Raw genomic sequence first — 14474 nt, forward strand, 5'->3', positions numbered from 1 at the left:
CTTGAGGTTGCAAAGAGCCTTGACTAGTATTTTGGGCTCTACCAATTCCGAAACCTCACAGTAAAGCAGCTGCCCCTTAGTCTAAATGGCCCTAGAAGTTCTACCAACTCTGAGCTTCTAAGGCTAGACCTTCTGTGGATCTATTCAAGCCTCTGCTGAGCCTCTCAGGCAGACTTCATCTCTCTAGCTGTAAGCAAGACATGATCTTTGCTTTCATGATTGCTGTAGGGTACAACAAAACCTCGAAATAAATTAGCCAAAGGAAAACTTTGGAATTTTTCCCACCCTTTCAAATGAGCCACGTCTAAGCGATAGAAGACATTTAATCCTTCAGTACATTTCCTTGAAATATCAGCTAAGCAACATTTATCCAGTACCTATTTTGATTAGGGCACATTGATAGATCATAGAGAAGAACCTGGAGACCTAGTCCCTACTTCCAAAAGAATATCTCTTAGAGTTCCTCATAAGCAGACAGCAGAAACAGATGCAAAGCAATTATGATTTTAAAAAATGTATTTTGGAAGGCTTTTGTGGTAGTTGATACAGTTGTTGCAAAAGCTACTTCCCAGAGGAGTTCCAGAAACCCAGGCAGCAGGAACCACGGCCAGTGTCATTGCTGTGGCTGTAGGACAGATCAGCTCTGACCATTTTCTATCCTTGCATCTCCACTCAAGGGTCGAATTTGAGACAGGGAGCTGGCTCAGTCCAGCCTGTGTCACACACCCGGCTTTTCACAGGGCAGGCCGTGGCACTTTGACTCAGTGCCACTGAGCTGTCTCCAGTGCAAAATCAGGGTGCCGTTACCAGACGCAGAAGTGAATGCTGAGCAGGCACAAACAGGTGATACCGACTCTAAGGAGAGCATGTAGGTTGAGAGAAACAGACATCAAAAGAAGTAATGCTGGACTATGGGTGATTCTCCCCTTCTGTGCCTCCCACTGGGCAGAGCAGCCCAGCTAGACTCACTTGTGAGTCTGGCCTCCTGCATAGACAGTGTGCTGCTTCAGGGTCAGTTCTGTTTCTGATTCCTCCAGCTGTCCTTCCCTCCCCTCAGCTCCAACACATACCCCGTCCTGCTCAGTGTCTGGCATGCTTACTCAGGAAGTGTTTGGTGGAAGAAAGAAGGCAAAGGAGGAGAGAGAGAGCCCAGGCAGTGCTTCAGGTGGTTCTGAGAAAGGAAAGGTCATATGGCTGCAGAGTGGCTGGCGACACCTTCTCAGAGGAAGTGGGACAAGCGGCCTTGTCATGTGATACAAAGTCTCGTCTCCCACTGTGGCAGCCGGTTCCTGGACACAAGACTTTCCTCTGAGAATCTTTGAAATGACAGAGTGCTTAGGAGATGTGGCTGATCTACTTCGGGAGAGATTTCACTCTTCAGGAAAAAAAAAAATTAATTGTGCTGAAAATGTTACTGAAGCTATGTCTATACAATATGTACTGAACCCGAAAGAAGAGAATGATTGTTGTAAGCCAGGCAACTGGAACACAGACATTTTAGGGCATTCACACCAAGCCTTCTACCAAAAGAAGATAAGAATCACCCAGTAGCTACAAACCAAGCTCTGAGCTCACTTCTGAAAATCATGAAAGGACATTGGAGGCCCAGCTAAAGCTCAGCATCTTTCCTGCAAGGATTTTGTGAGATGTTTCATGTACATGTGGTACTCATTCACTTTAAAGAGCCCTTGCGGTACACTGGGTACAGGGACCCCTCAAACTAAACCTGTTTCAATCTAAACCCAGTGCTTCCCTTAACACCTTCTATGGCTTACAGAGATGATACGACAGCCTTACCATCACCAAGGTAACGGGGGAGCCAGGAGGAGAGCTCAGGTTTTGTTGACCTTTTTGTCCTGTCCACTACAACAGTGTCTCAGAGCAGTTTTAGTGGCCTGCCTGGAAAATACTGCGTCACTTTTGGATTCTGCTCATCTTTTCATCTCTGCTGTTTAGATGATCACACTTACAGGCACTCTGTGAAAATGATAAACAAAAACTTAAGCACTCTGAAACAACCCCAGTGCCAACAGAACTGCAAGAGAGAAGTTCAAGGCCCCAAATCCTGGCCCAATTCAGGGAAACCAAAAATACCCCAAGTTGCTTGAAGAGAAAGATGATGGTCCAAATGGTGCCCATTGGCGCCGGGCAGCTGCATGTGGTATGGAATCCAGTCTAACAGACAGATGATTTTGAGTTTCTTTTCAGCCACTGCACCGTTCCACTGACACCCAGCATGCAAAAGTAAAAACAGGAGAACCTGGACTTCCTGGTGGTCCAATGGTTAAGACTCCACACTTCCTCCACAGAGTCTCTGGTTCCTACTTGGGGAGCTGAGTGTGTGGTGCGGCCAAAAACAACAAACAGTAGAACCGGTCTGATCAAATCTGAGGATGGGTGAGGGAGCTGGGAAGAAGCAGATCCCCCACCCTGTCCTGTCCTGACTCCCCAGCAGCCTCAGAGGGGTCTCTGTGGACAACGTGAAGCCACCACTTAGGAAGCACAGCTACCCACGTGACTCAATGAATGTTTGTTTCCTCTCCATTCGGACAGAGTGTTTTTTTATAGAGACTTGGTGATGTATCATTTCCAATAGGATCGTGAGTTCCTTTAGATTTAATACAAGGAAAATTGTTTGGAAAGCCTAAAGAGAGAACATATCCAGCGCCAGTCTCCTCAGAGTCCATCTCCTCTCCCACCCCAGCTGTCTGTCTCTCTCTCACACACACACACGCACATGGTCTCCTTTTTTATCCATAATGCAGAATTTTTGCATTCTGTCTTAATGAGATTTCCTTTTAGAGCTAAGCTGCTACCTTGGGAACAAAACAAATAGCCTGTTAATGGACTTCCTACTAACCAGGGACTAAGGCCACCCTTTGAGGAGTGTTGAGCCAAAGCAGCAATTCCCGTGTATAAGGATCAAGGCTAAAATGATGGTGAGTGACTAGAGCCTGCACCACCGGCCCTGGTAGGAATGAAGCCCTTTCAGGGGGTTTCTGTGACAGAGACTTCAGTGTTGCTCTGCCATGTTTTCCGGTTATGGACCTGGACTGTCTGGACTGCGTGTTGTTTAAAATGCAGATTCGGGAGCCATGCAGAGGCCTCTGACACAGAGAAGACTCTGAGATGGAGCTCAGGAACCTGTGTCCTTGACACGAAGCCCAGGAGGTGCTGGTGCAGGGTGTCCAGAGACCACCTGTGAAGAAACGCTGCTCAGAAGTCATCGTCCCTGTTAAACCAAGTCTCTCATTCCTTGTAGACTATGCTTTCTCAGAGTACATGTTCTCCAAGAAAATGAGCATCAGGGTAACTAAACTGCCAGGGCCGTGGTCAGGACCAAGCGCATTGATTACCATTGTCAGGAACTATGACCAGACCGCTGCTAATGATGATTAGCCCCACTCTGAGCTTCCCATCTTGGGTTGGAAGGGGAGGAGTGGACGCAGCCAACTCCTCATCCATATCAGATTAGAAAGCCTCACCTCTATCATCTTCTTATTTTAAAATATTTTTCTTCCACACCCCCATGATTTCTTGTTAAAATCAGTTTTTAACTGGTCTTCAGTCAAATTATTTCTGAGATACTTGTCCCCTTTTAGCACCTTTATATGATTTCTCTAATAATGCTGATAATTCTATTTTATGGCCTCTCGGAGTTTACAGGGTGTGTATCAAGCTGGTCTTCACAATGTTTCTGTACTGTAGTGAGGACCCATCTTACCCCCTCCACCACCCAAGTTCCACATAGGAGGAAACAGAAGCCGAGGCTGCTTAAATGACTTGCCCAGGAGCAACAGCTCATAGACCACCAGTGTGCAGCCTCACACAGGTCTTCTGATTGCAGGTGGCTTCCATGACGCCAGACTCTTAGATGAAACTGGGCAGTCACAGCGGCCTACAGCTCTCTCACTTGCATCAGTTAGAACCTAAGTAGTCCCAAAATAATATCTTGTCTCTGATTCCCTAGAGATAATATGAAAGTGAAGTGGAAGTTGTTGTCGCTCAGTCATGTCTGACTCTTTACAACCCCGTGGACTTAGCCCACCAGGGTCCTCTGTCCATGGGATTTCCCAGGCAAGAATAGTGAAGTGGATTGCCATTTCCTTATCCAGGGAATCTTCCCGACTCCAGGATCGAATCCAGGTCTCCTGCATCGCAGGCAGATTCTTTGCCATCTGAGCCACCAGGGAAGCCCTGAGAAAATATAGAAATAACATAATGTCCCTAAATTCTGACCATTCCAACTTTCTAAAATATCTAAATCTGAATAAGCTAGCATATTGCCTGATAATATAAAGCACCTCATAATACAATAGTTACCACCCAGAAATCAATATTAAGTTAACCATGAAAGTGAATTGTAAGACATGGAGTATGTGAATGATTAGTCGCTGAACGAATGTTCATTCTTGCCACTCAGCTTCACAAGTGCCCTAAAAGACGTTTATATTTATATTCTGTAAACAACAACCATCAACCTGAATTAGCTTAAGTTTTAGAAGAATTTTATTGGTTAGTTATTAAATTACTAATTAGCAAAAGAATGTTTTGACATGGCTGGATCCAGAGCTTAAACAAAGTCACCAAGACTCAGTCTCTATCTGAACCATTTCTTTGCTTTTTTTCCTGTTATCTTTTTATCTGTCCCTACTATTTTATCAAGAACATTTTCAAACATATAGAGAAATTGAAAGAATTTTACAGTGAAAACCTCTAAAAGCACCGATTAAATTCTTCTATTAGCATTTTACTATACTTGTTCCATTATAAATTTTTTTAAAATTACAAATCTCTTACCTATTTATGTATCATCCATTCATCCATCCACCCACTGATTTTTGAGCAGCTTCATTGCTTATAGAATCTCTTGACTGTGCTTTCCTCTAAACTGGCTTCATTCTTGAGGAGCCCTCTCCATGTAGCAAACTCTGGCAGGTCAGGGATTATAAGGCTTCACTGTTGTTCAGTCACTAAGTTATGTCCGACGCTTTTTGACTCCATGAAGTGTAGCATGCCAGGCTTCCCTGTCCTCCACTATCTCCCAGAGTTTGCTCAAATTCACGTCCATTGTGTCATTGATGCCATCTAATCGTCTCATCCTCTACTGTCCCCTTCTCCTTTTGCCTCCTTTTACAACAGTTTGGCAAGTCCCAAACCCTTGCTGTTCCCTCACACATGAAGATCTCTAGAAAATCTGAGGTTCCTTGCAATAATTAGAAATATTTAAAAATAAATCATTCCTTCTGTCCTCCTTTTTTTCCCAAAGTAGGTTGCCAAATTCCTTATTAAAATGGTCCTGATAAACCAATTTCTTTGAGCCCAGTTTGTCTGGAACAACTTCAACAGTATTGCCAGAAGGGGGCAGCAGCGTACAGCTCTCCAAGAAGCAAGACTCTAAGTAGATGAAGGAAAAGTCAAAAAGCCCCAAGCATGTAGTAATAGTAAATGCCTGAACCTTGAAGTAGCACCTTTCCTTTGTGATGTTTCGCTGATCTCAAATAAACTTCCCCAACCCTCTGTCTGGCTGATCATCACATTAATGTGCTATATAATGTCCAGTTTACCAGAGAGGTGAAGAATATCATTGCAGACCAATTTCAACAATATCTGTTTACTCTCAGGTATGGAGAATCAGGTGTCTCTGGGATCAGTAATGGACTGGAGTAACATGTAAATCTGGAAGGGAGGAAACCTCTTTATTGGATGATAATACTCATTTTTCTAGAATCAATTAGTGAATCAGACTCAATTAGTGAATGCCCATTACATGGTAGATTTTGCTCATGGCACGGGGAATATAACAAAGATATATGATTCTCTAGGAATGCCTTCAAAGGACTTATAATCTGGTAGGCAAATACACTTGCTCAGCTGCTTTGTAGGAGAAAGTAGTGCCAAATGTAAGGAAACTGCTTACATAAATGCATATATTGAGTATTTGCCAGGTGAATATCACACACAATGTAAAAAGCTCTTCACCACTCAATTTATTCTTCTGCCACAATAAGACAGGTAAAATACAGAGAAGGACTCTGAGTTACATGTGTGAGAACTTAGGAGAGCTGGGATGAGGTCCCAGGCCTATATGACCCCTACACAAAGCTTCCATTCTTAATCCTCCTTTTTAGAAGAAGATGCTTATTGCAAAGCATAATATATGTCCACTTACGAACATACTCTTAGCAGCTTTATGTTTCCCTTGAAGCCCATCGAGACCCTGCAGTATAAGGAACAGATTCTGTAAACTATAAGCACAGTAAAGAAATCCAAGTTAGGCAGAAAGTTTTCATCAGGAACCAACAGAGGGCAGCAAGAGATAAACCAACCAATGAAACATTCTCCCTAAGACTCCTGTTATCTTACTGCTGGGACCTTCAGGCCAGGGACTGTGGGAGATATATGCAGGATTTGAGAGCTCTAATTTCTTACCATTTAAAAAAAGGACAAATCTGATCCACGGAGGAGATAAAAAAATATCCCCTGCCGGGATCAAAGTTCACTTAGTAAATGTCTGTTTTAATAAAGGGAACTAAGAGATGAGGGATGTGGCACTCCTCCAAGACATTTGACATCCACGGATGGCAAGTATGCCCCTGAGCTTTTAGCCCGAAGCCTGAAGGATGCTTGCTCTTCCCTGGGCTCCTTGCAGACAGGCTGGATGCAGAAATGCTCAATGTCCATGCTGGGTCTGGATGCACTGTGGCGACAGGATCCTGAAGGCCGGCCTGCAGCTGTGGAGCACGCACCCAGCACTGATGTGGGCGGAGGCTGGTGAGGGACAGGGGCTGAGGGTGGCTCTCCCGTGACTGGCGCCTAGAGATCAAGCACTCATTGCTTGTGACAGCATGTCACTCCTGCACTTGTCTGAGATGAAGGGGAGACTTTTCAAAGCAACCAAAGGCACCCCTTCCATTGGAAGGGCGAGGAAGAAATGAGATGTGTGGCTCAGTGCAGAGAATTAACCTGCAAAGCATAAAATACTAAAAGAAATGGAGGCACTGTAAATAGAAATCGAGGCCCTAACTTATGACTGAAAGACCTGTGCTGAGTCTGAGAGCATGACAGCCTCAGCCAGAGCCAGGGCCAGAGTCACAGGCAGGAGCTATAAACTTGCTGCCATGCAACCAGTTTTGACCTACCCAGATGTGAATTTCATGTAGCTTGGCCCAAGTAAAATATAGCAGTAATGATAATAGCTAACTTTTCTCATGGAGAAGGAAATGGCAACCCACTCCAATGTCTTGCCTGGAGAATCCCAGGGACGGGGGAGCCTGGTGGGCTGCCGTCTATGGGGTCGCACGGAGTTGGACACGACTGAAGGGACTTAGCAGCAGCAGTAGCAGAAACTTTTCTCAAGCACTTCCTAAGCATCAAGACAAGATTTGAAATGCATTTCAGATATGAACTCATTCAATCCACACAATAAGGCAGTGACAAGGTAGGTTCTCAGATTATATCCATCTACAGGTGAGGTATCAGGCCTAGAGAAGTCTCTTAACTTGCTCCAAGTCACACAGCCAGGAGATGGAAAAATGCAATCTGAACCCAGCTCCAGAGTGCAGGGCCTCAGGGGAAAGGACAGGCTTGAATGGGGAGGGTTTATGCAAGGAAGACGGACTCTAGGGAATCAACCTCACACGTCTCTGCTTCTCCTTTTCAGGTGAGTCAGTACACATTTGCCATGTGCAGTTACCGGGAGAAAAAAGCCGAGCCTCAGGAACTTCTCCAACTGGATGGCTACACCGTGGATTACACAGACCCCCAACCAGGTACCTGCCCACCTGCTAGGCCATGAACTCACAAAGCTCTTTCCCTTCCCTCCATGTTGGACACTGAGCCAAGTTACTAGGGCGCCACAGCCACAGCTCACCATCCCCTGGAGGTTCTGTCCTGAATGAAGAAGGGCCAATTCCAATCTGGGGTTTGTTTTGACTCAAGGGATCCTCATAAAACCAAAATGAAAATGTAGTACGTTTTTCTTTTATGTAGCTGTGCCCACCTCAAATTTTAATTCCACCCTAGAATGTTCAATAGAAATTCCTGAAAAAGAAGTCCTACATGTACTCTCATGAGTGTGTGTGTGTATGTGTCTGTGTGTGTGTCTGTGTCTTATTCACCAGTGATGCGTGGGCTTGGCAGGTGTGTGTGTGTGTGTGTGGGTGTGTGTGTGTGTGTTGTGTCTTATTCACCAGTGATGCATGGGATTGGCAGGTGTGTGTGTGTGTGTGTGTGTGTGTGTGTGTGTATCTTATTCACCAGTGATGCATGGGCTTGGCAGGTATTGTGTTTCCTGTCCAGATGAACCTTCCCTGTAGGTCCACGTTTGCTGAGTACAAGTCACAGTTATCTAATAGTACTTGAAAAGAAAATCTCCTCTAAACCGTTTTTTTTCTCCTAAAAGACACCAGTCCACAGCGTAGACATCCAAACTCAGCCTTATGTAACTAAGAGAACCACACAAATGGTAGTATTTCTCAGAAGTTCTACATTGCATAAGTTCTACATCCTGCCCTCTCACACCTCTCTCCAAACCCATGTTATCTTTTTCCCAGAAAGAAAAAAAAAATGAATAGAAATCTGCCTCAAGGAACCTTCAAAATGGGGGGGGGGGTGCGAAATCATTTCAGCATATTAATGAGCAACAGGCACCAACAGCCCTCTCCCAGAGAAGTTTATTTTTATGCCAAATCTGCACAAGGAAAGCATTTCCAACCATACTGCATTATTTGGCCCAAAACCTTTTTTTCTACTCCCATATTGCTCTTCCACATGCAACAAAATACACATAAAGGAAAAACAGAGTCTGAGAGAAGATGGGGCGTTAACCTGAAAAGGTGTAACTGGGAAGACCTCTGGCCCAGTTCACTTGGAAAAATTATCATCTCAGTAGGCGTCAGAATTGTCACTCCCGAGTGCTTTGGACCAGACCTGCCCCCTCAGACCTCCACGGATAATTCGCGTCCTGCCAGAGCATGATACAGAGCTGACCACGTGAAATGTGTCAGGACTTTAAAGGCTCATCCTGGAAATCCCTCCTCATGAACAGGACCCTGGAGTCAGGACCCAGTTTCACGCAACAGCTAGAGCAAAGGATGTGGCCCCTGTATTAAGAAATGAACCCTCGTGGCATTCTGCAGTAGTTTCTTCTCAAATCAGGGCATTCCCTTCAGAGAAATAGTCCCTCTTTCCCAAGACCTCCATTTTAAAGTGGGAAACTCAGGGACCAATATGAGCAGGAAAAACAGCACTATTTTGTGACACTACCTCTTTTTAAGCCAGTTCCCTTTTCCTTTCCTCTACGTGATAGCATTTGGATTTCACTGCAGTCCACCAAGTACATAGGACCAGAACTGTCATCTCATTTCGTAAAGGAAGAAGCAGCGCTGGGACTTGAGGTCTAACCCACCTCACCCTTTGGCACCTGAAGTAAAACACGGCTATGTGTACAGCTCTAGAGAAGCTTGAGTTGTTATCTTCTCATACGGAAGCAAGCAGACCTCTCTGCAGTGGGGAGAAGGCTGTTCCATCTACATGCAAAAGGAGTAGCTGTGCACACACGTTGTAAAAGCTTCTCTTCTTTTTCTTCACATTGATCCCCTGGGATATAATTTATAAATTCCTTTACCAAGGATGTAAATGGAAAGCAGAGTGATTATGTTCTTGAGAATAAAACAGAGTCTTCTCTGCCTTTCTGTGTGCCAAGTTCTAGTTATTTTCAAAGCAACGTTTGATTGAAAATGGAGATGCAGATTCTCCCAATTGTCTTGGGAAAAATCTAACCTAGAATTTTTTAAAAAGTGATTATGAAAAATAATAGTTCCTGAACCCTAAACCTAACCAAGAACCAGAATCCTCCAGTTCAGATAAGCACTCTGGGGACTTCCCTGGTGTCCAGACATCAAGACTTAGCCTTTCAGTGCACATTTAATCCCTGGTCAGGGAGCTAAGATGCCACATGCCTTGTAACTAAAAAAAAATGCCTTGTAACTAAAAAAAAAAAAAAAAAAAAAAAACCACATAAAATCAGAAGCGATGTTGTAACAAATTCAATAAAGACTTTAAAAACGGCCCACATCGGTCACTTACTAAATAATAAATAAGCACTCTAGGAGATTCTTTTGGACATTAAAGTTGCAGCTGAAGATCAGGTTAATTAATACACAACTTGGCCAGTGTCCTCGGAGATTTGAGAAGTCTTCCCCTACTGCTGCCTACAAGGTGAGTGTGCACTTGAAGCCAGACCTCTGGGTCCAGCTGTCCTTCTCCTCCTCTTGGCTTTATTCTGGTTGTCAGTGGAACCAGCTGGTGGAGATGGGGCAGGTAGCCTCATAGCATAGACATCCTTGCCTTTGTGCCAGCCTGGATCGCAGCAGTCACCCAAATATAAGCATTGGCTCTAAATCACCTCTTCCGGTATAGGGTCCTTTAAAAGTTGGTTTGGGGAGTTGGTAAATAACTGTAAGTAGTTTTTACATTTAGGCTCTTCATTTTAATCTAAAGATGAAACTGCTTCCCTTTATCTTTCCCTGGGTATGGTTCAAAGAGAATGCAGCAATCCCTCAGTTCCTATTAGATTAAATAAGGAAGTCTTCAAATAAGAGGATATTCATTTGGAATAATTCAGTGGCACAATTTCAATGACTAAATTAAATCTTCGACAACTTTACTACCCTAGATAGACTATGTCCATGTGTGCGGTTGAAACAGCGATCCCCGGCCAGGGAACTGGCCAGCATTCCTTGCCTGGTCTGCCTCCATCTATTCCCAGACATCTCCTCTTGTTCCTGAAGGTCGGTCCCTGTGGGATGTTCCATGGAGAGCCCAGGCATTATCATACATCGCATTTTGCAGATTCTGTCCCCAGGATCTGCTGCCTTGCTTAAGAATGCTGCCCGGGAGCACATGTTGGTGTTCACGTTGTCTCCTCTTCCTTGGTTTTCTTTGAGCTAGTTGCCCTGCTCTCTCCTCATTCTCATTGGTGTGTGCTTGGTCTCCCGGGCTTTCTGGAAAAGCTCTGTTACTCTTCACTGCTGTCTCTGTCCTGCTTTACATGTTTCTCTTTGCCTCACTCACCCCATAATTAGGCTCCACTCTGTTGTCAGTAACTCATCCTCTAAGAGCAGTTGCTGTGTGCCAGGTGTGCTGGCCAGGTTCCGGAGGGTCCAGCACTGTGCTTATAATCGTCAGCTCTGGAGTCAGACAGCAGGGGTCAGAAGCCCAGCTCCAATCCTCACAGCTCCACTTCGTGTTCATGAGATAGTTAATTTCCACATTTATACAATAAGGACAATAATGTATATTCTTTACAGGCTTCCCAGGTGGTGCAGTGGTAAGAATCTGCCTGCCACTGTGGGAGATGAAGGAGATGTGGGTTCGATCTCTGGATCAGGAGGATCCCCTGGAGCGGGAAATGGCAACCCACTCCAGTATTCTCAGTATGCCTGGGAAATTCCATGGGCAGAGGAGCCTGGCCGGCTATACTCCATGGGGTTGCAATGAGTCAGACACAACTGCGCGACTGAGTATGTGACCACATGCACACACTTCGTGAGGCTGTTGGGAGGAGTCCATAAAAATCTCAACACTTCTTAGCATCTGTGCACCTCTACCTCTCTCCTTCCTGAGTCAGCCCCATGAACAGACTTTCTGACAGTAGCTCCAAGAACGCAATGTCCCTATTCTGAGCTTCAGGCCCCGGCAAATGGGAGGTGGTAGGGCAGGGGAAAGGTCTCGCCCAGTGACGGCTGGCCTGGGGTTCACCTGCCCTATCCCAGCACCGTATCCCAGGAGTCACCATGAGACTAGGCTGCAGAAGCTCTACTGAACCCATTCTTTCCTTTCAGCTCCTTGGTACCCACTTTTCAGAGCTTAAAGCATTCCTCAAAGGTCGTCTTCTCTCTCTCTCTGCAGAATTTTCCTTCTTACCATGCTGCCCATCCATTTCATCAGGTTTTCCCAGCTTGCTCACTGTACACCATCCTATCCAAATCACACATTTTAAAGCTCTCTGTAAGAAAAGAACCAAAATATTGCTTCATAATCACAAAAAATATTTTATTAAAATTGCTGTACCGCTCAACTCTTCATATAAAAAAGATGCTCTTTATTCTATAATCCCTGGCAATTCTAAGTGCAAAATTATTAACACACACCCATTCTTATGAAGTAGACGTTTGAATTAATATTGTCGGCACAATAGATAAGTCTTAACATCACCAGAAATCTTTCCCAAGGCAAATGTCAAATAGGTTGGCAGTTGGGCCCTATTGGTTTAGGGATTCTAACTATTCCACTTACTCCCCTTTTACCTTTAAAGAGGTAGGTTGAAGGTAGAGGAATGATGAGGAAACTGGTGAAGATATAAAGCTTTGTTTATGGACAGAGAGTCTCAGTCACCCCAAAATTATGGGCTTTTGGAATATGTTGACAGACACAATGTAGCTCTGGCCTGAGCCCAGAGAGAGGCCTCTTTTGCCCACTTCTCTCTAAATTTTAACCTAGAGAACTGCTTATGGGACAAAATGGGTCTGTAGAGCGTTCATTCATCCAACTTGTATTTGTTGAGCACTCGCTCTCTGCCATGCACAGTGCTGGGTACCAGGATGCAGCAGGGAACAAAAGAGACAAAAACTCCCTGCCTTTAGGAAGTAAATTATATAATTTTTTAGAGGTGGTAAGAGCTTTGGAGCAAAAGAATGTGAGAGAAGAGAGGTGAGTAAGGAGAGATGAAGATCAGAGAAGGCCTGAACAAGCGTGTGATGTCTGAGCAAAGACATGAAAGAGGCGAGGCTGTGACTCATGAAAATAACTGGAGGAAGAGTCCTAGGCACAGACAGTAGCACTATGCAAAGATCCTGAGGCGAGAATGCACCTGGAGTGTTCACGGAGCAGCAGGAGGCTGCATGGCTGCGTGAAGTGGCTGCATACATGTGCCCATAGTAAGAAAGGTGTGCGGAAGGAGGGGGGGGTCAGTTCACGTGGGGCCTGGAAGGCCTTGGCAGAACCTAGACTTTTCTTCTAAGGGAAATGCGGAGCTACTGGTAGGTTTTGAGCAAAGGGATGGCACAACCTGACTCTTGTGCTAAACCAATTACCCTGGCTCCCATCTGGAGGGTCAAGTATAGAGAGTGAGGGTGGAGGCAGATGGATCAGATAGGAGGCTACTAGAATAGTCCAGGTTAGAGATGAATGTGGGTGAATTCAGAGTAGTAGCGCTGGAGAAGAAGAGGTCAAATTCTGTTGTAATGTCCTGAAAGTAGAGTCTTCAGAATTTCATTGGAATGGGCAGTGAGACAAAAATCAGGAGTCCAAAAGCTCCCTGAGGTTGTAGACTTGAGAGGCGGGGTCAAGAGGCGTTTCTGTTGTGGTCATTTAGCTTGTTTTTAAAAATGAGGAAAGTAATAGAATGTTTATAGATGGATACTTACCCTGCCATTAGGCAGAGTTGACGACTCTGTCCTCAGGAAAACAAAGGTGGCAGGAGACAACAGCCAGGCTCAAAATGCCTCTTGGACATCATGGTATCACTATCCTATAGTTAGATAAACGATGCACGTCTTTTCTCCAGCCCCAGAAAAAGCATAGAGACTGCCGCTCAGAGCACAGTCCTGCTGAGAACATTGCAGCTCAACTTAGTAGTCTTTCTTCCTTTTTAATCCAGGTTTGGAGGGTGGCCGAGCCTTCTTCAATGCAGTCAAAGAAGGAGACACCGTGATATTTGCAAGTGATGATGAGCAAGATCGCATTCTCTGGGTCCAAGCCATGTATCGGGCCACTGGGCAGTCACACAAGCCTGTGCCCCCAACCCAAGTCCAGAAACTAAACGCCAAGGGAGGGAATGTGCCTCAGCTGGATGCCCCCATCTCCCAATTTTGTAAGTAAATATGCCATTTGTTAAAACTAGTTCTGTAAAGTCAGTCTTCTAAAGTTGAATTAGAAAATCTAGTTGCTTTCATATTAAGGATGCTCAAAATCATGTTTGCCTTTAAAAAAACCAAAAAGATAGTGAATTCAGAGGGGGAGAGTTGGGACAAAAATGTTAGATAAAAGTAATTTTAAAGTGCAATACTTGACAATCCCCTCCTCCAGGACTAAACAAAGAAAAATATGTTTCAGGTGGATTTTTCTCTCTGTGTTTTGATGAGAGTTTAGAATTCACAGCCAAACAGGTATTTGTTTGAGTCCTTCAAATATACTAGGTTATGTATGTCCTTGCCTCATTTCTTCCTATTAAAAGTAACTTTAAAATAGAGCTTAATTTGAAATAAATTTTAATATGCAGCTTAGAACCATTTAAAAATAAATGATGACAGTATCACATGCAATAGGGGAGGGTGGGGGGACACAGGAACACACACAAGAAAACGACACAGTAGCTAAAATCCCATTCTGAGCTAAAATCCCAGAACCCAGAAATGAAACCATCTCCTTCAACAGTCCCAGTTCATATTCCAGTCTCTTCCCCTCTATAG

General features: G+C 44.6%; 1 protein-coding gene across 23 annotated transcripts in view; it reads left to right on the forward strand.

Moving 5' to 3' along the window:
- Nucleotides 1-14474, forward strand: part of CADPS (calcium dependent secretion activator) — a 478855-nt gene that overhangs the window by 312940 nt on the left and 151441 nt on the right. For all 23 annotated transcript variants that reach the window (XM_060402261.1, XM_060402259.1, XM_060402264.1 and 20 more), the window contains exons 10-11: nucleotides 7664-7772; nucleotides 13664-13876. In XM_060402261.1, coding sequence (XP_060258244.1) covers nucleotides 7664-7772; nucleotides 13664-13876 — 322 coding nt within the window. The remainder of the gene's footprint in view (nucleotides 1-7663; nucleotides 7773-13663; nucleotides 13877-14474) is intronic.

This window comes from Ovis aries, chromosome 19 (assembly GCF_016772045.2).
Source record: "Ovis aries strain OAR_USU_Benz2616 breed Rambouillet chromosome 19, ARS-UI_Ramb_v3.0, whole genome shotgun sequence".
Taxonomy (NCBI): domain Eukaryota; kingdom Metazoa; phylum Chordata; class Mammalia; order Artiodactyla; family Bovidae; genus Ovis; species Ovis aries.